This window comes from Argentina silus (genome assembly GCF_951799395.1).
Source record: "Argentina silus genome assembly, chromosome: 8".
In the NCBI taxonomy this organism is placed as follows: Eukaryota; Metazoa; Chordata; class Actinopteri; order Argentiniformes; family Argentinidae; genus Argentina; species Argentina silus.
The window spans coordinates 15,078,207-15,099,144 of record NC_139662.1 but is presented as its reverse complement, the minus strand read 5'-3'; the positions used below and the strand labels follow the sequence as shown (position 1 = coordinate 15,099,144).

Here is a 20,938-nt window from a genome sequence, read left to right as displayed (position 1 = left end):
CAATTGTGCCTTTTGTGCCAGAAGAAGACGGGGCCTTGGTCTCGTACATCTGGACAAGTTTAGCCTTCCAATTTGTATAAGCGGAGCTATTTTTGATATCATAACACGATCTTGGGGATTTCTAGAAGCATTTCTGACCATTTTTTCGAAACCCTATCATCCTTAGAGAGAGAGAGAGAGAGAGAGAGAGAGAGAGAAAGAGAGAGAGAAAGAGAGAGAGTCCTCTGTTATGTGATTGTAACATGTTGTCTGTGATACAGGAAGCGTTCCCTTAGAGTCCATTTCAGGTTCAGCGGTGAATACATCTGATGTTAATCCTCTAATCCAGTCCAGTCCAGTCCAGTCCAGTCCAGTCCAATCCAGTCCAGGCCCAGTCTGGTCTTTTCTCCAGGCTCATTCAGTCAGACAATCTGTCTGTCCTGCAGTCTAGTCTAGTCCAGTCTAGTCTAGTCTCGTCTAGTCCAGTCTAGTCTAGTCTAGTCTAGTCTCGTCCAGTCCAGTCCAGTCCAGTCAGTGGGTTCTACAGGCCAGTTTCCTCTTCTTTCAGCTCACAGCGATGAGACTAAGAGATGAATCAAATACTTCTGCTAGATTATGCAACAGTAGCTAGGTTTGAAACACCTCTGAGGGTGATGTGAGAGAGAGAGAGAGAGAGAGAGAGAGAGAGAGAGAGAAAGAGAGAGAGAGAGAGAGATTGTGTGAGAAAGAGAGAGTGATGGCATGTGTTTGAGTAGAGGGGGGGGGGGGGGGGGGGTTATTAACACCTGCTGCTCTAGTCACTACATGTGGATAGAGTGGAGAGAGCAGGGCAGAGAGCAGGGGGAAGCAGAGAGAGGGGGCAGAGAGAAGTGGGGAGGAGGGGAGGGGGAGGGGGGGAGATAGGAGCAGGGAACAGGTATGTAGATGGACAGTAGAGTAGATCTCCTTGGAGGCTGGTGGAGGTAGAGATTGGAGGACGGGCTCATTGTAATGCATGTAATGGAATGAGGAATGATATCAAACACGTTACAATGAGCCTGTTCCACCCCAACATCAGACCCTGTTGCCCCTAATTCCCTGTTACCCCAACATCAGACCCTGTTACCCCTAAGCCCTGTTACCCCAACTTCAGACCCTGTTACCCCAACATCAGACCCTGTTACCCCAACATCAGACCCTGTTACCCCAACATCAGACCTTGTCACCCCCACATCAGACCCTGTTACCCCTAATGCCCTGTTACACAAACATCAGACCCCGTCACCCCAACATCAGACCCGATTTCCCCCGGGCCTTCACCACAACTGGGTTACAGCCAAGTGTCATTACAGATTAGTGTGCCTTCCAGAGTGTCTTTAGGCTCGCTGGGAACAAAGGAACTGAAAAAAGCCTTTTGCCCTTCTCTCTCTCAAATGGACCTAGCAGGTTTTCCTCATGTGCTTCTCTCCTTTCATTTGGCTCTCATTCCTCTAATGTGATCAGATTGGGGAAGAGAGAGAATGCCAGTGGTCAGGCTGTAGGCTGCTAGGTTTGGCCATAGAAAGAGAGAAGAAGTGCTGGCACAGCTGTAAACTGAAGCCATCATCAATCATGTTCAGTCAAATGATAGAATGTTCTTTTGAAAGGCTGCGGGTGGGAAGGAGTTGAGGAACAGATGGTGGATCTGAAGGCATTGAGTCGTGGTTAAGACCTATACACACATATACAGTATGTGCACATAAGCAAGCAAACATGCACACACACACACACACACACACACACACGCATGTACACACACAGGCACACACAGACACACACACACGCGCACACACACCAGTCCTATACTCTGATCTTCTTATGGTTGACTTCAGCTGTGCTCGTGCTCAATGTTATTGTCATTAGACTATAATATCAGATCCCCTGCCGTCCTCCTTCAAAAGCAGTCACTCCGTCTCTCATGCGATTGGTAATACACACGTAATGTCCCATGTAGTTACACACTCTATCTCTGCTCTGGACTGAGCTTCTCTCATGTCCTCTCCTTCCCCATACAGCAGTAAATCATACCTCCAGTGGACACTGATCCGCTCCTCAGCTGCTGGAAGGCTCAGCTGCCTAACTGACTGACAGACGGACGGACAGACGGACGGACGGGTGGGCGGGCGGTCGAGGGGACAGACAGGCAGGCTGACTGACTGACTCACTGACTGAATGACTGACTGGTGGCTAACTGGCTGGTTGGCTGAGTGACTGACTGGCGGCTGACTGGCTGCCTGGCTAGCTGACTGACTGAACAGAGCAAGGGAGGAATGGGGGAGAATGGAGTGGTTGAGGAATGGGGGAGAATGGAGCAGGGGAGGAATGGGGAGAACGCAGTGGGGGAGGAATGACAGTGACTGACACCCTGGGGTGCTGTGAGAGTGAGGAGGACTGGGGGGAGGTGAGGGAGATGGGGGAGGGAGGAGACGGAAAAGTGTAGTGAAAGTAATGTGAAGCTAACAGCTGTTGGTGCCTTGGTACTGGCAACAGGACAGGTGTCCCTAGAGACAGACATGGTACTAACAACAGGACAGGTGTCCCTAGAGACAGACATGGTACTGGTAGCAGGACAGGTGTCCCTAAACAGACAGACAGACAGACAGACAGACATGGTACTGGCACCAGGACAGGTGTCCCTAGACAGACAGACAGACAGACATGGTACTGGCTACAGGACAGGTGTCCCTAGACAGACAGACAGACAGACAGACAGACAGACATGGTACTGGTAACAGGACAGGTGTCCCTAGAGACAGACATGGTACTGGTAATAGGACAGGTGTCCCTAGAGACAGACATGGTACTGGCAACGGGACAGGTGTCCCTAGAGACAGACATGGTACTGGTAATAGGACAGGTGTCCCTAGAGACAGACAGACAGACAGACATGGCACTAGTAACAGGACAGGTGTCCCTAGACAGACAGACAGACATGGTACTAGCAACAGGACAGGTGTCCCTAGACAGACAGACAGAGAGACATGGTACTGGTAAGAGGACAGGTGTCTCTAGACAGTAAGGCTACCATGACAGCTAGGCCAGTGACAGGAACATGTATTTATAGCCCTGTGAGTTTCCACCATGGTAGCCAGCTGTGAACTGGAACCCTAACCTTAACCATCCATGCAGATTCACATAGACTAGTATAGTCGCCTAGCATAGTCACATAGACTAGCCTAGCATAGTCGCCTAGCATAGTCACATAGACTAGCCTAGCATAGTCACATAGACTAGCCTAACATAGTCGCCTAGCACTGTCTCATAGACTAGCCTAGCATAGTCACCTAGCATAGTCATATAGACTAGCCTAGTCCTGTCTCCCTCCGATGGCAAGTCTGCATGTGTAAAAACTTGCCATAAAGTCAAACCGTAGACCCAGACACACACCTATAATCCATATGTTCTCATTATCATTCAATGCACTGTGCATAATGAAAACAAATGATGAAAGGAGAAGGCACTAAAAGCATCCACAGTGAATAGCAGAAACACCAGACAGAACAGCTCTGTGGTAAGGCAAGACAGAACTGTCCCCTCCTCAGCCCCTTTTCCTGTGAGGACCGCTGCCATCTACAGGCATCCCAGGGGTATTACATGTGAGGAGCAGCACATTAAACCGTAGGCCTATGTTATGATGTCTGGATGGAGGTGTAAATGAAGTGTTGAAAACACCCTCCCACACACATGGTTGAACGACAGCCAACATCCATACCTGAAGTGGTAGAAATGCTGGTGAATAGAGGGGAAGCAGATGTAAAGGTACACGTAGCCCTCAGTGGTTTTGATTCAATGCAATGTTAGCATAAACATCATTTGACCCTCAGACAGATTTCCGTGACCCCCTGGCAGCTTTTCACTTCTCAAAGGAGGGGTAAGTTTAAATCCATAAGTACAACAAGGATTATGTTACAATAATCTGTACTATGTTGACGCTATTACTGCTATAATCAATACAACCATAGAACCAAAACCACTGGAGAGGCTGGTGGTGGTAGAAATCGGAGGACAGGCTCATTATAATACATAGAATGGAATGACAAGTGGTTTCAAATGCGTATTCCATGCAATACAATTAGCCCGTCCTCTGATTTGTTTTCTCTGTCCCTGGCCTAGCTGTCTCCCTGTCTCTGTCCTTGGTCTAGCTGTCTGTCTGTCTGTCTGTCTGTCTGTCTGTCTGTCTGTCTGTCTGTCTGTCTGTCTGTCTGTCTGTCCCTGTCAAACAAATAAAGTATTATATATATTTACAGTAATGAGTATACAAGTTTGTGTCCAACTTTATCCTCTAGAGGGCAGCACACACTCCTATTACAGCGGCCCTTTCTCAATTCCCTCGCGTCCTCCACTCGCTTCCTTCACAGAAAGCACTGGAGGAGAATATCTAAGATGGGAAGAACCTAGACCTTGTCTTTCAGTGCTCCTTGTCAAAGAAGCAAGTGGAGGATGTGAGGAGAGGACGAGAGGAAAGGAGTTTCTAACAGTTGAGAAAGGGCCTGTATGTCCCCTCCAGGTTCCCCTGTGAGAGTGAGCAGCATGTTCTGACTGAGATTAACTGTTTGTGTGGCTGCTGCTGTCACTGTCCTCAGATCCTTCGAGGCAGATGAGGTCAGGCAGGCGTGTGTGTGTGCGTGGCTGCATGTGCGTGTGTGCGTGTGTGGCTGTCAGAGGGATCCAAATCTGCCAACCCTGCTGAAATTTAAGACGACCCCCCCTCCACCTCCCTCTCTCTATGCACCAGTCATTCCTGGTGTCGTCCATTGAACTCACTCTGGGAAGCCCCACACACACACACACACACAACACACACGCGCACACACTCTGCTTTACAACCTCCTGAAACAACAGGTAAGAACCTGGAGCATGACCTTCGAGTGGAACTGTGATGTTCAGAGTAGGGTATTTGAATTCTATTCATAACTATTCCACATTCAACAGTACACCATGTGATAGGCATAGACCAGGGGAGGACAGGCTCAGTGTAATGCATGGAACGGAATGAGGAATGGTATAAACACGTGTGTTTGCTTCCAGTCCTGATTCCGTTTCATGCATTACACTGAGCCCGTCCTCCGTTTTCTGCCTCCACCAGCCTCCACCGGCATAGACGTTGCATTCTGATGTTACAGGTTGTGGCCTATAATAATGTCGGATCCCAGAGTCTGATTTGGTGAGACTAGGCCTATAATGGAAATTGAACACTGTAGTACTGTACAATGAATAGATTTTATAATAAAAATAAATTTTAAAAAAGACAAGAGCATATGCTCCTTCATAAACGTCGTCAGTCGTCATAACTTTACATGTTGTATAATGGATTGATAGATTTTCTCATATTTAACTCTCGGTTTGTAGTCGGCTATCATTCACTTCCTCGTTCTATCGCATACCGAGGTTCACTTTCTCACAGGAGGCGGGGTTCTGCATTGCTTCACTCCTCGACTTCGATTTCGAGCCAATGCTTCTTTTCACTGTTAGTTTCGAGTGCAGGGCTATTACGGGCTGTGCACATGGCAGCCCCCTGTACTGTACTGTGCATCGTCTGCAGCTGTGCACGTCAACAAATTGCCAAGCGAAAACTGTGAACTACGCTGAAATTATCTATTAATTTCAAACGTGGTTGTGGATGTTTCGTCTCTTCGTATGGCACTTCCTGAATAATGGATCATGTTCTCAAAGCGGAAAGCGAACATCTTTGACAGCAGCAGAGCGGCGGCGGTTGTCGTAAACAGTGGTACGGTCTGCCTTTGATAACAGCTGTGTATGCCTGCGTGCGTGCGTGTGTGTATATGTATGTGTGTGTATGCGCATGGTCAGCCGACAGAAGCCGAACTAATTAGAATAACAAAATGTAGGTTAATTGCGCAGGTAAACCTTCATACACACTTGTGCTGTACGTTTCTGCATAACAGCCCAGTTGTACATGATCAGAGTTTGCTTGTCTCATAGCGACACAGGTAAACCAAGGCTCAGGTTTTAACCTAGATCATGTACTGATGTTGAGAGTAGTATTTCAGACCAGTGGTGATAGCTGTCAACTGAAAACACAGTCCATTTTCACTTGCAACTTGTAAGCAAATTGAGAAAGTATTTGTAGTCCTATAAGCCACATATAATTCATTTATTGAGTAAGGCACTCAATCTGTTGTTTGATTCATGGATCGATTGATTATGTAACATATCCTCTCCCCAGTTTGAGCCTCCGCACCTCAGTGTCCATCTGCCATGCCATGGATGGATGTATTGTGTAACTATTGTTCTCTCTCCCCAGTGTGAGCCACCTGTGTCCTATCCACCATGCCAGGGGAGGAGGTCCGCCAGAGGAAGAAGTCCTCTAAGAAGTCCCGGTCCAAGAAGGTCAAAGGTCAAGGGGGCAGTCCCAGCTCACGATTGGTGGGTACCAGAGATGGACAACAGAAATAGACTTACCAGATATGGACAATAGAAATAGACAGCGCTCTAAATAATGCCTGTCACTTCATTCATTGAGTTTGCGTGTTCATTAATTAATTTGTTAGTGTGTTTGTTCGTTCGTTAGTTATTTTTTGTTTGTTAGTTAGTTAGTTCGTTAATTAGTTAGTTACTTAGTCTGTTAGTTAGTTAGTTAGTTCATCCACTCACCACCAATACACTTGCCGATTGATGAATTGAAAGCCTTGTGGTAGTGCTAATGTGTCTGGTTGATATTGTCTATGGATTTCCTATGAGGACTCAGCAGCAGCCAACCATCAGTGAGTGAGTGAGTGTGTTGTATTGGTGTTGTCTGTCTATTGTAGGCTACCGTAGACGACCAAGATGAGTTCCTGCTGCCCACTGCCCCCGCTCCTAAGAAGCCCGTCGAGGAGGAGAAGCCCAAGGTGGCTGTGGCCAAGGTGGACGAGGAGTCCTCCATAGCTATCTGTCTACAGGTGCCTTGTTTATTTATTATAACATCTTTTTACTTTGTTTATTGGGTCTATTTCTGTATTATTTGTATCAACATTTCCACTGTAACGTGTGTTGAATAGCCTAGATGATGAGTGCACTTTAGATTACATTTGTTTTGATTTTATTCTGTTCGATTTTATTCTATAAGGCACAACATAAACTTGCTGTTTATGTCTTGTTATTGACACTTGTCTGTATAGTGTGTTGAATAGCTGATTAATGCTCTTTTAAATGAGGGTTGATTAGCTTTGCTCTGTGTGCAGGTGTTGTTCCCCTACCTGCTGGCTGGGATGGGTATGGTGATGGCTGGAATGGTGCTGGACAGCGTACAGGTGAGTAGTTAGTTAGTTAGTTAGGTGGTCTAGTATTAGTACTGCACTACTGTGTGAATGAAGTATTGTAATCGAAGTCAAAGTCAGGTTTATTGTCATACACAGCTTACAGCCGGCTGCAGACGATAGGTGCAGTGAAATTCTCCCTTCACAGCCTCAGTTCTTCGTGGCATTGATTCCACAAGATGTTGGAAACATTCTTTTGAGATTCTGGTCCATGATGACATAATTGCATCACGCAGTTCCTGCAGATTTTTCAGCACTTTCAGGCTGTGAATCTCCCGTTCTACCACATCCCAAAGGTGTTAATTATTGGATTCAGGTCAGGTGACTGGGAAGGCCACTGAAGAGCACTGAACTCATTGTCATGTTCATGAAACCAGTTTGAGACGACTTGCTTTGTGACTTGGTGCATTATCATGCTGGAAGTAGCCATTAGAAGATAGGTAAATTGTGGCCATGAAGGGATGCACATGGTCAGCAACAATACTCAAATAGGCTGTGGAATTCAAGTGATGATTGATTGGTATTAACAGGCCCAAAGTGTGCCAAGAAAACATTCTCTACACCATTACACCACCTCCACCATGAGAAGGTGTACAGGTGTTCCTAATAAAGTGTTCAGTGAGTGTACATATACACAGCATAACTAGACTGTTATCAGTTTCATGTTGGTTTTATTACTGTAGTAAGCCTATTTGATGTGAGGCCTTCAGAGGTACAGTACTAGTGTCTGGATATAGAAATAGCCTCAATTTCAATGGGTTACGATTCCACGTTTCTATTTCAGTCTTGTTCCAGTTTGTATTAATTTGGAGTTCAGATCCTGCTCTGGATATGTGTATCACCCTCAGAGATGTGGTGTGTGTGTGTGTGTGTGTGTGTGTGTGTGTGTGTGTGTGTGTCCTCTCCTCGCTGGCCTCCCTACCACTAGCTTGGACGATCGCCAGCTGGCTACAGAGACAGTTCACATCCTTTACCTAGTGTCTCACTACCTGAATGTACCAGGGGAGGCTGGTGGAGGTAGGAATCGGAGGGCGTGCTCATTGTAATGTATTACAATGAGCCCAGCGAAGGTCTGATCACTTAGGCTTAAGGTTATGATAAATTAGTGATTCTTTTGAGGCAGAGAGCGTGTGTTGTGTGTGTGCGTGTCCGTGTGTGTGTGTGTGTGTAGGGCCTCCCTACCACTTGGCTGCCAGCTTGGCAAGCAGGAGCTGAGTAATCAGATAGGCAGCGTTACAAGCTGCTAGGCTCCCCTCCTTTCTGTCTGTCTAGATCTCAGACATCCCTATGTACCCCCCTCTATCTCTGTGTCTCTCTCCCTCTCTCTCTCTCTCTCTCTCTCTCTCTCTCTCTCTCTGGGTAGCAGGCTAGCAGCATGGAGAGAGAGAGATGGAGAGAGAGAAAGATGGAGGGACTTGGGTAGAGAGAGCAAGTGGCCAGATAGAAAAGGAGGGGGTGACACCACACAGAGCGGGAGGAGCTAGGTCAGCCCACCAATAGTAGAGGAGAGGAGAGGGCGTGTTCCAGACATATGTTTGTGACAGGTCTTAGACCTGTTAGAACAGGGGGCAGATGGAGAGAGAGAGAGAGAGAGAGAGTACAGAGGGGGAGAGTGGAGGGTGGAGGGAGAGATGGAGAGATAGATAGAGAGGGGATATAGAATGTGTAAGAATAGAGGGTTATAAGGAGAGGAAAGAGGGAGAGGATGGAGAGAGGGGAAGATAAGCTGTGCGTTTAAGAGGGAAATGAAGCATGGAGTGAATGAGTCACGACATCCGAGGGAGAGAGAGAGAGGGAGAGAGTGCGAGTGCGAGAGAGTCCCTCAGTCACTCCTCCTGAATGAGTGTGTCGCAGGCAGACGTCTCCCCTCCTCTCCTCCAGCAGGCCTCCTCTGATGCTGAATAAGAGAGAGAGAGAGAGAGCTAGAGAGAGCTAGAGAGAGCTAGAGAGAGCGTGACTCCAGGATCTTTGCTGCGTCAGTCATCTCTCCGAGGGCACAGGAAGGGGACACAACAGAACGTGTCTGTGACTGTCTGCATCTCTCTACCTATCAGAGAGCCAGCTTCTCAGCCTTCAGAAACAACATCGCGACAAGCCAACCCACCAATGGGGGTACACCTGACTCAAACTGTTTATCTTCCTGCTAGACTGTCTTAGCCCACTGAGCTAAAGTTTTTCTTCTTCTAGGACCTGGTGTGAAGCAGTTTGATGGTAAACAGTGTGATGTACGCAAGGTTGATGAACAGATTCCTCTTCTGATGCTTGCGGCCACAAGACTGTTAGCTGCCAGAGCTAAAGTTATTTTTCTTCTAGGACCTTGCGTGGAAGCTTGTTGTCAGAGGTTAGTTTGAAATGTGTGAGGCGGTTAGACGGAGCCGGTAAACCGTGTGATGTACGGATGGTTGGTGGACAGATTCCTCTTCAGACTTTTCTTAGCCGCCTAAACTAAAGTCTTTGACGTTGGCTTTGGGACGTACTACGTCTCTACGACTGATATCTGGATACCTCACAAGGATGGGAACATCAAAGGATAACACACAATGCAGACTTTCTGAGTTGGTTTAATTCTCTGTAATATTTTTTTATCTTGAAATAGAGAGTATTCAAAGGTCAAGACGATAAGACACTGTTCCACTTCTAAGATAGCAAGGTTAGGTTCAAGAACGACATGTAACTTCAAGAGGAGTTTTCAGAACTTTGTGGTCAAGTCAAACTGTCACTTTTCAAGACTACACTCCCCTGATGTTTCCCTTCGTTGTAGCCTTCTTGTTCAGCGTGAACCTTTTTGATCGTAAACTTCTGAACCACATAAAGCAATAGTGTATTAAAACCAAGTGTTGAGCTGTGAGGTAGATGCTGGTCACAAGGTGGCTGTACTCTTTAACTCAACAAGGACCAGAGGAGAACCAACTGGTGGACCCCCAACCCTCAGCCCTTCTCAGCCCACCACGACCTTCACTTGTGGGGTACCTGTTCCCTGGAGAGATGAAGAGCGTTTGATTCCACATATCATCGTAACTGCAACCACCATCCAACCATGGTTGTGACCCACCTGGAGCTGGAGCTGTGCTACCAGGGGAACAAGCTGCGGGGCTTCACCTGTAAGCTGACGCGCTCGGCCAATGGAGACCTGCCAGAGAGCTGCTGGGGCATCGCGGCCCAGGTCCTGCTGCCGTTCCTAGTGGCTGGCCTGGGCATGGTGTCCGCTGGCTTCGTCATGGATCTTGTACAAGTATGGAGCTATTTATAGGAGGGGATTCCTCATACGGTGTGTGTGTGCGTGTGTGTGTGCGTGTGTGTGTGTGTGTGTGTGTGTGTGTGTGTGTGTGTGTGTGTGTGTGTGTGTGTGTGTGTGTGTGTGTGTGTGTGTGTGTGTGTAGTGGTACTGTGTGTGTGTGCGTGTGTGTGTGTGTGTGTGTAGTGGTGTGGTATGTGTGTAGTGGTAAGGTGTGTGTGTGTGCCTGCATACTTTTAGAGTTTTACTGTGGTACTTTAAGGTCATATAAGGCTAATGAGGACACTCAGCTGTTAGTAAGCTGTTGGTAAATGATAATAATTATAATAATAGAACTGGATGTTTTCTCTGTCTGGTGTTCATGTATGCTGTTTATTCCTTCCACTCCCATCCCAAACAGATGGGAGGGAGGGAGGGAGGGAGAGAGAGAGGGAGGGAGAGAGAGAGAGAGAGAGAGATTGAATTAAGAATACTTTTTATAACCACTATTTATTAATTGATAATTCACTTTAAGTTAACAGAATCTTCATCATCGTCCTCATCAACAAGGGGTGAACAAGGGATGAACAATGTTAGGGAGAGAGGAGAGAGAGAGACAGAGAGGAGAGACAGATAGAGATAGAGAGAGAGACAGAAATAGAGAGAGGGGGGGTACATAGGGAGGTTTGATGCCCTGACGCTGTGTGAGAGAGGGGAGCAGCAGAACTGGGCCACGTCCCAAGATAGAGCTGTAATGTGACAGCAGCATTCAGCCAACAGAACCCGAGAGGAGAGCAGTTATATATAGACACACACACACACACCGTACCACCACGCACACACACACACACACACATTTTGCCGTCCCTGTCCTGGCCAGACAGACTGATCTGTTCCGTTACACATCTGTGTATTTATAGATCATGAGTGGGTGGGTTGGTAGCGTTGTTGGTGGCAGGAACTCTTACACTCCGTGAACTCTCTACCTGGGGAGGCTGGCGGAGGTAGAAATCAGAGGACGGGCTTATTGTAATGCATGGAGAATGAAGTGAGGAATGGCATCAAACACGTGCGTTTGATACCATCCGTCATTCCATTCCATGCATTACAATGAGCCCGTCCTCTGATTTCTACCTCCACCAGCCTCCCCTGGTGTACTCTATGTTTTGGTGTCAGACTGCTCTCTACAGGAAGCAGATGCTGCTTACATTAAACGTGACATTAATCATGCCTGTGGTCTCACTGTTCTAGCGTTTGTCATAATAAGAATCAGAATTCAGAATCAGAATTCTTTTATTTATTTGGCCAAGTATATTTGCACATACAGGAAATTGACTTGGTGAGGTTGGTGCATGGACATGAAAAACAAATAGCAAATATTGACAAGAAATTTACAAAATAGCAAAATATTAACAAAATAGCAATAACAAATGTAGAAGTGTACAAAAAAGAGCAGCAGAACAATGCATCTTGTAGTCTGTGTGAGGCTAAGTGGCAATGAGGCTAGAGGCTGTGGAATAGTTGTGGGGCATGTACACTATAAATTAGAATAATTTTAAATAATTATAAATTACACTGTCAGTGCATTGTGTGTGTGATAAGAATAATGCCTGTGTGTGTGTGTGTGTCTCTGTCTGTGTGTGTGCGTGCGTGCATGTGTGTGTGTGTGTGTGTGCGTGTGTCTCTGTCTGTCTGTGTGTGTGCGTGTGTGTGTGTGTGCGTGTGTTGCAGCACTGGGAGGTGTTCAAGGTGATCACTGAGATCTTCATCCTGGTCCCAGCTCTGGTGGGGCTGAAGGGAAACCTGGAGATGACCCTTGCCGCCCGCCTCTCCACCGCTGTGAGCTACCCAACAACACTACTGTAGCTCTGGCTGTTGTCCATGTGGACCAGGGGAGGCTGGGAGAAGTAGAAATCGATGGACAGGCTCATTCCATTCCATGCATTAAAAGGAGCCCTTCCTCCGATTTCTACCTCCACCAGCCTCCCCTGAGTTGTATAGCTATTGATCGTGTGTGTGTGTGTGTGTGTGTGTGTTCTGTTCCTTCAGTCTAACACTGGGCAGATGGACGACCCCAAGCAGCAGTGGACCATGGTGTGCAGCAACCTGGCCCTCATACAGGTAAGATATCCTCAAACAGGGTGTCGCAGTCTACTATGTCCCCAGGTGGTGTAACAGTCTATTCCGTCCCCCTAGGTGCAGGCCACAGTGGTGGGGTTCCTGGCTGCGGTAGCGGCAGTGGGGCTGGGGGCGGTGTCTCGAGGAGGGGTGAACCTAGACCAGGCAGCTGTCCTGTGTGCCAGCAGCATCGTCACCGCCTTCGTGGCAGCGCTGTCCCTAGGTCAGTTCTAGGTTATAATAATAATAATAATAATAATAATAATAATAATAATGTTCCAAAGAGTGGGGGCTACAGTGGAGAAAGCCCGGTTCCCCCTGGTGATGGGGACTAGTATGCTGTACTGTCCCTAGATCAGTTCTACTGTTATAATACTGTCCCTTGTTTTGTTATACTCTCAGTCAGTCTTTGGTACCCCTACCCCTTATGTATCTCTCTCTCTCTGTTTCTCTCTCTAACCCCCCCCCCCCCCCCCCCTCCTCCATAGGACTAGTGATGATTGGAGTGATCATTGGCTCCAGAAAGGTGGGCATCAACCCAGACAACGTGGCCACGCCCATCGCCGCCAGTCTCGGTGACCTCATCACCCTCTCCCTATTGGCTGGAGTCAGCACCATGCTGTTCCAATACAGAGGTATGCCATTGGTCTAATTCATGTGGGTTTTTTATTTTTTTATTATTTTTTTTATTATTGTGATCCTAAGACTAGTTATGTGCCTCTCAGTTGCATAATTTAATTGTTTGGCCTAAATGAGAGCAATTTACTTGTGTATATTGTATAAATACCTATTTAAACCAATTTAAACAGATGAAGTAAGTTACTACAGTACGTATTGGAGCCTCAGACCTCCACATCTCATGGTAGTAATCTTCAGAGCCAGCAGAGGGCAGCAAAGGTGAAGTTTAGATGTTCATACTCCAGTCACCTGCTGCCTGTAGTCGTGTATGTGTGTGTGTGTGTGTGTGTGTGTGTGTGTCTCTCTCTCTCTCTCTCTAACCGTCTGTGTGTCCTACAGATGTGTGGTATCTGTCCCCCCTGGTGTGTGTGTTCTTCCTGGCCCTGATCCCTATCTGGGTGGTCGTGGCTCGACGTAGCCCCCAAATCAGAGAGGTCCTCCGGTCTGGCTGGCAGCCTGTCATCGTAGCCATGTCTATCAGCAGGTACACATACACACACACACACACACACACACACACACACACACACACAGTGAACCATATTGCTAACTGACCTCTCTCTGCAGTTTTGGGGGCCTGATCCTGGACAAGACAGTGAGTGACCCTAACTTCAAGGGCATGGCCGTCTTCACCCCTGTGATCAACGGTGAGTGTAACCACGTCTAGGCTAGAGGAAAAGAGGACGTTGTTTTGGCTTACACAATCAGGCCAGAATCATTTTTGATTTTATCTGGTTATCTTTCTATCCTTTAGTTTTTCTGTTCATTTGTTATTTGAACATCCAATGTCTACTTGTATCTGTCCCTACTCATAATCAATAGCTTTAGAAGGGCCAGAAGTCACATGTCTGAAGGTGGTTGGAATGAGGTGTGAAGTCACTCCTGGCTCTGGTCGGAGATAGATCAGATTCTTGGAATACGTTATCCAGCCAATGTTATCCAGATGTTCTAACCAACAGCTGGCAGGGCGCAAGGCTGGGGTTGGCAGGCTGAAGCTGAGGGTTGGGTAACTACTGAGAGTGAAGTGGAGAGTGATAGAGAGAGAGACACACACAGAGAGAGACAGATAGAGAGAGAGAGAGACAGACAGAGAGACAAAGAGAGAGAGAGACAGGGCAGTGAGTCAAAGAGACGGAGAGAGAGACAGTGTGATAGAGTCAGAAAGAGAAAGTTGAACAGAAACATTTTGGGGAAGATGTTACCGTTCTAAATGACAACCGCTGAGTGATTCCCTGAACTGGCTGTGTTCTAGACCCAGCGTTGAACCAATGTTGTCCAGATGTTCTGGTTCCAGTCTTGTGTTGGCAGGCTCTGTGTTGGAGAGCAACTGTAACACATAGGCAGATATAAGAGCAGCGTTCTTCCCCCCCCCCCCCCCCCCCAAGTTATAAACAACTACACAGAATTTGAAACAGGAATGGGAAACATCACATTCCAAATTGGCAGTAACAAGGGAATGTAGTTTCGGTTATTCCTAATTTGCCTCTCCTGTCATTTATGTCATGTAGTGTTATTCTAGACTCGTTATTGTTTATGTTCTGTTCTTACTTAAGTTAATTGTAATGGCAGAGCATAAATGATAACAAATGAGAGAGAGAGAGAGAGAGAGAGAGAGAGAGAGAGAGAGAGAGAGAGAGAGAGAGAGATGTTTGGAGTAGGTTAGCTGTGTAAATGACAAACGCTGAGTGATCCTGACCAGTGACTGTGGGTTATAGACCCAACGTTAACCCACGGATGGCAGGGCACCAGGCTAGGGTTGGCAGGTCGCCCCTGTGTTGAGTAACCAGGGTGAAAGAGACTCTAAGCAGAGCCAGGGGATACCAGGGGGAGTGGAGTGGTGCTGAGTGTTTAATAACCTCTGTCAGTGAAATATGGCGTTCTATGAATCTTGAATTAGACCAATGTGGTTTGAATTTCCCACTGTGTCTCTCCTCTGCGTCTACAAACTGCAGTTTGGGTGAGACCAACGTAGCTTCATGTCTCTCCAACTGCGAGAGTGGAATGAAATATTTGTTTTGGTTTTGGTTTGAAGAGAAATATGTTGGTCTTGTAAATGTTACCTTGGGATTAGTAAGACAGCGTCATACGTCATACATAAAAGCTGAGCACCAGTGCCCCTGGCAAGCCAAGACCTGTCGTTGTAGAGTTGATCAATCGAATCCAAAACGAAAGAAACCTCAAGTTCCACATAATATAATAAAATCAAAAGCCTATGGTAATGAACACATGCATTTCACATACAGAGATCCACATTTCAGTTAAAAACCACATGGCCACATATAGTCATGGGAGATTTGTAAGTGGTATATTTTCCATGTGTTGGCATATGATATTATAATATGACTGTGCTGACACTTGGTGATGTATTTTCCATACGCTGTCTGTCTGTATGATAGGAGACTTGTGGATATAATATTCTCCATTAATTCCCTAAATGACTGTATATGGTATGACACTTCTGTGGGTGATATACATGTTCCATGCATTGACTTATAACTCTATTCTATAAGACCTCTGTGAGTAATATATTCTCCATGTGTTGGCATGAGACAGTATGATAGAAGTGTGTGTGTGTGTGTGTGTGTGTGTGTGTGTGTGTGTGTGTATGATATATATTTCCCATACACTAGTATAGAGTATGTGTGGATGATATATGTTCCATATATTGCTTCTCTCCTCCTAGATGTCGAGGGTAACTCTGTGATATATTGTCCATGTGTTTGACTATGTGTCAGTGGTTATTTTGTCCATATGTTTGAGTATGTGTCGGTGATTATATTGTCCATGTGTTTGAGTATGTGTCAGTGGTTATATTGTCCATGTGTTTAAGTATATCAGTGGTTATATTGTCCATGTGTCAGTGGTTATTTTGTCCATGTGTCAGTGGTTATATTGTCCATGTGTCAGTGGTTATTTCGTCCATATGTTTGAGTATGTGTCAGTGGTTATTTTGTCCATGTGTCAGTGGTTATATTGTCCATGTGTTTGAGTATGTATCAGTGGTTATTTTGTCCATATGTTTTAGTATGTGTCAGTATTCTCCATGTTGTCTCTCTCCTCTCCCAGGTGTTGGGGGGAACCTGGTGGCCATCCAGGCCAGTCGTATCTCCACGTACCTCCACTTCTGGAGCATTCCTGGTGTCCTGCCCTACAAGATGAGACAGCACTGGCCCAGCCCCGCCATCACATTCTTCTCCTCGGGTAAACATCTGTTAGACCCCTACCTCCTATCTCGTCTCCTACCTCCTATTCCCTATCTCCTACCTCCTAGACATTGTTAATGCCGCCTCTCTCCCCCAGGTGTGAACTCTAAGTCGGCCCGGGTGTTGTTCCTGCTGGTGGTGCCCGGTCACCTGGTCTTCCTCTATGCCATCTCTCTGCTCCAGGGGGGTCACACAGCTGTGACCATCCCCTTCACCTGCTGCTACCTCTGTGCTGCCCTGCTCCAGGTAGGTACCCCACACCTGTCCCTACTTAACCTCATCTACCCTTCCCTAACCCTATCTATCTCTGTGCTGCCCTGCTACAAGTAGGCCTGACCCCACACCTGTCTGTACTTACTCCCATTTAATATGGAAAAGGGACACATTCCACATTTGTGATTGGCTAACGCCGTATCCCTATCACCTTATGATTGGTTAACAACACGATGGCCCTCCCTCCAGGTGGGGATCCTCCTCTACGCGGCAGACCTGATCGTGCGCCTGACATGGAGACGGAGCTTGGACCCGGACAACTTCTCCATCCCCTACCTGACGGCGCTAGGCGACCTGCTGGGCACCGGCTTCCTGGCCCTCTGCTTCCGCAGCGTCTCTCTCATGGAGGGGGGACTGGGCCTCTGAGGCTGGACCCCCACCCCCCCCTCTGAGGACGGACCCCCCCCCCCACACTCTCTCCCCTCCCCCCACTGAGGCCTGACCCCCCCCCCCACCCCCCCTCTGAGGCAGGACCCTCTCTCTCTCTCTCCACCAGGGGGTGCTGGAGGGAGAAATCGGAGGACAGGATCATTGTGATGCGTGGAATGGAATTTGGTATTCCATTCCGTGTATTAGAATGAGCCCATCCTCCGCTTTCTACCTCCAGCAGCCTCCCCTGTTCTCCACCCTACCTCTCCTCTCTTCTGGTTTTGTCTGCAGTAGTGGAGGAGTTCACATAATCTGCCAGGCAATATGGCTGCATGTTAACATCACCAGTTTGCAGTTCACCGGGAGGTGTGGACTGTTATTTAAAAGAAAAACGTTATTATGCCTTTTTGGATATCAGGAAGCAATTATGGGAGGAATTGGAAACTGCAGACTCACCTTGGTGTCACCTCACACACCTGTATGTCACCTGTGAGTCTGTGGATACACTACTGTTTACCTGGGATCATCCACATATCAGCATTATCCCACTTTCTTTCTGGAACTTTTATTTTTTTTGTTTAATTAATGAACGGTTAGAGATTGAGAACGGTCATATACCTGTGCCGCACAGAAAATTAATTTCAATGTTTACAGAATGTTTGGCAATATTGCTTTTATCAACAAAAGGACCTTACAGTGGTTCACCGGTTGTTGATGGAACATTTCATATCTCTAAGAACATCTAGAAGGAAGCATCTCTCTCCCTTCAAGCCTCAATGCTGATGCTGCAGTGAAAGCCTGAAACAGCATTCATTGAAACTGGAAGAGAAGACTGAACTGTTACTGTGTGTGTAGTTTATAATTGAACTGCTGATGATGTCAGCATAATAAGTGCTATTATCAGTTTGCTAATGGAAGCCTCCAGGCTCGCAGCACCATACCGTAGGCCTTTACAGTACAGTCATACAATCATGTCATAACTTCATCATCTGTAGATGAAACTTAACAAGCGTTAAACATCACACAATTGAAACGAGAAATCTAAAGCCTTCGGCCTTTTGCACAGGAGGCTGGTGGAGGTAGAAATCGGAGGACAAGCTCAATGTAATGCATGGAATGGAGTGAGAAATGGTGTCAGACATGTATCAAACACATGTTTGATAACCTTCATCATCATTCCATTCCATGCATTGCAATGAGCCTGTCCTCCGATTTCCACCTCCACCAGCCTCCCTTGGGCCTAAAGACTACACCCTACCTACCCTTGTCCTGCCTCCGCTAGGGCAGAGGTACGTGTCACTGCAAAATGTCTGTACTAAGTGATGTTACACTAATACTGTATATAACTTGTTTCCACATCTGAAACGGTTAGCAGTAGCCATGTTAAATGCAAAGAGAAAGCTTAGACAGTAGTCTGTCAAATTCATCTCTCCTGAGTGCTTCCTGTCTGTTGTGTTAATACACAATCATCATGACACTTTTCTGAAGAAACGGAAGCTTTATTTATAACATTGCAACATCCCCATTCACATGTACGCTAACTGTGTAGCCATCTCTCTACCCAATGAGGAGACTTGAATAAAACAAACACAACCGTAAAATGCCTTTCACTACTCATAACGCTGCTATCAACCTCTGAAGTCTCAAGTTTGTATGTGTTGTCTGTCATATTCATTTTGACATTGAAATTATGGTTTATCATATACATGATAAATGTACACAAGGGATCCATGTGTTTACTGTTGTGCAGTCTGGTTGTAATAATAAAATCACTGTGCAGTTACAGTCTGTGACCACCAGGAGCACCGTCTGTCTGTCTCTGCTTGACCTGTGCTGCTACACCCTGACTGGGTTCGAACCTAGGTCCCCTGCTCGCCAAACACACTCAGGGAGCTAATGCAAGTCTTTAGGTCTCGGCCAAAGCTACTCATTCAAGTTACAGACCATCTCAACATGACTGTTTTAAAGACAATCTGCTTATGGTGTACAATCTAGTTATTACATTCACAGTTTGTTGATATTAATATGATTGATTATGGGTCCCTGAGGCAGGTGTGCAGTAAGTTTCAGAGTAGATTCCAATAGATAAAATGTGTATGTAAAAAAACTGTCAAAACAAATACAACAAACAAAGTACTGCCAAACATAAACGTCCTCCGATGAGACGGGTGGTGGCTGGGCTAATAAAGCCAGGTTTTGGAGTAAGTCTCTCAAGAGAGAGTGGAGGTAGAAATCGGAGGACGGGCTCATTGTAATCAATGGAATGAGGAATGGTATCGAAGACGTGCGAGCAACACAATGAGCCTGTCCTCCGACTCCTACCTACACCAGCCTCCCCTGGAGAGGGTGGAACACTGGGACACACCATGGGACTCTTCCACACTAGTATAGTACGCAACACTGGCATGTCCCTCACCAGATGAGTTGATGAAGTAATGCAACTGTCAGCTGAGTGTTGACTGAGACCTCTGTTGTCCTAGACATGCAGTGACATGCAAACCCTAACCCTAACCCTAACCCTACACTTGTTTATAGACATGCAGAAACACAGTCTATGCTTGTTTGTCTCAGCATGTCTGTACACAACTTCACTACTGCTCATTTTGATACATGGGATGATCTGCAAATTCATATTAATTGAAAAGACGTTATAGTACATCCAGGATATGACCAGCCAGACTACTCTGCAAGGCAGCACACTGTGGCATGTGTTAAGTATTTGTTTAGAAAAAAAAGAAGATAAAATGCATTTGTAATAACTGTGAAAATAAATAAAACAAACAAAGTACTTAGGACCTCCAATGAGGAGGGGGGGGGGGGGGGGGGGGTGGCTGGACAAAAAACAAAGTATTTGGTTTGCTTTCACCTCATAAAATAATAAAATATACTGTTCTTCAACAGCAGTATTATCCATTGGTGCACATTAAGAACATACCTATTTTGTCCAGTTCACAGAAATTAATAATACAAATGTAAAAAAAGAGAAACAAAATACCCTTAATACCAGCTAGGGTACAGATAGGCAGACAGATACCAGTATGTGAAGACTGCTTTGGGGGACAGACTCTGTACAAGGTTGCAATACAGCAGGGGAGGCTGGTGGAGGTAGAAATCGCAGGACGGGCTCATTGTAATGCATGGAACAGAATAAGGAATGGTATCAAACACGCTGGTCTCTGCGGGAAAAGTGGTGATGTTTGAAGCTCAGGGGTTGGGAGGGCAGTTCTCAGTCAGGGGAGGCTGGTGGAGGCCTACGTGTTTGATACCACTCCGCGTTCCATTCCATGCATTACAAAGAGCCCATTCTCCGATTTCAACCTCCCTGCCTTCCCTGCATCCCATTCACATCAACCGCACCAGCTTTAAAACAAATAACAATAAACACTGAAGGAAGATACATTTTCATGAACACAACCCACAGTCTTGATAAGAACAAACTACACTTCCAGACAAGATCAGATCAGAGGCCCAGTCCTGGGTGTTAACCTGCAGCGTCCCTGGCTCTGGGTAGCGACACAGAGAGGGCTCTGAGTGCTAGCGTTAGCTTAGCCAGACCACAGCTATGCGGCGTGTTGACTTACCCTGACGGGGGCTAAATACAGAGGTGACCATGGGAGAGGGAACCTGGGCCGTTTCTGACATTAGCAAACAGTCCGACCTGCCAGCGCCCAATTACGGGAATGCTAGGCTATATACAGTAATGTCTGTTAGCACACTTCTAGTTCAGGGTTCTCCCCAGTTTTGAATAGCGTGGCGCTGGATTGTATTATCAAAACCTCATTCGCGTTTATTCATGTCAAAACGCTGAATTCATTGAGGAATAACGA

At 46.5% G+C, this 20,938-nt stretch overlaps 2 protein-coding genes across 3 annotated transcripts in view; one reads left to right on the top strand and one right to left on the bottom strand.

Moving 5' to 3' along the window:
- The window catches only part of hdac7a (histone deacetylase 7a), a 532,558-nt gene that overhangs the window by 98,295 nt on the left and 413,325 nt on the right, over nt 1-20,938 (bottom strand). The window lies entirely within an intron of this gene.
- Nucleotides 5,554-19,587, top strand: LOC310807858 (solute carrier family 41 member 1). Of its 2 annotated transcripts, XM_083674477.1 has the most exons (13): nt 5,554-5,725; nt 6,263-6,384; nt 6,768-6,899; nt 7,182-7,250; nt 12,202-12,309; nt 12,520-12,591; nt 12,667-12,811; nt 13,077-13,223; nt 13,606-13,750; nt 13,834-13,913; nt 16,333-16,467; nt 16,567-16,715; nt 16,932-19,587. In XM_083674477.1, exons 2-13 carry the CDS (start codon nt 6,289-6,291, stop codon nt 17,106-17,108), a joined length of 1,455 nt encoding a protein of 484 aa, XP_083530603.1. In that variant the 5' UTR covers nt 5,554-5,725; nt 6,263-6,288; the 3' UTR covers nt 17,109-19,587. The 2 variants fall into 2 exon arrangements, with proteins under 2 accessions (XP_083530603.1, XP_083530604.1); XM_083674478.1 differs by lacking the exons at nt 5,554-5,725; nt 6,263-6,384; nt 6,768-6,899; nt 7,182-7,250 and adding an exon at nt 9,965-10,488.

What these genes read in the sequence shown, in the direction of transcription:
- LOC310807858 (XM_083674477.1), top strand. Translation starts at nt 6,289, where the DNA reads ATGCCAGGGGAGGAGGTCCGCCAGAGGAAGAAGTCCTCTAAGAAGTCC. An exon ending in CCGCCCGCCTCTCCACCGCT is followed by an intron (nt 12,310 to 12,519) that starts GTGAGCTACCCA and finishes CTGTTCCTTCAG; the next exon opens with TCTAACACTGGGCAGATGGA. An exon ending in CATCACATTCTTCTCCTCGG is followed by an intron (nt 16,468 to 16,566) that starts GTAAACATCTGT and finishes TCTCTCCCCCAG; the next exon opens with GTGTGAACTCTAAGTCGGCC.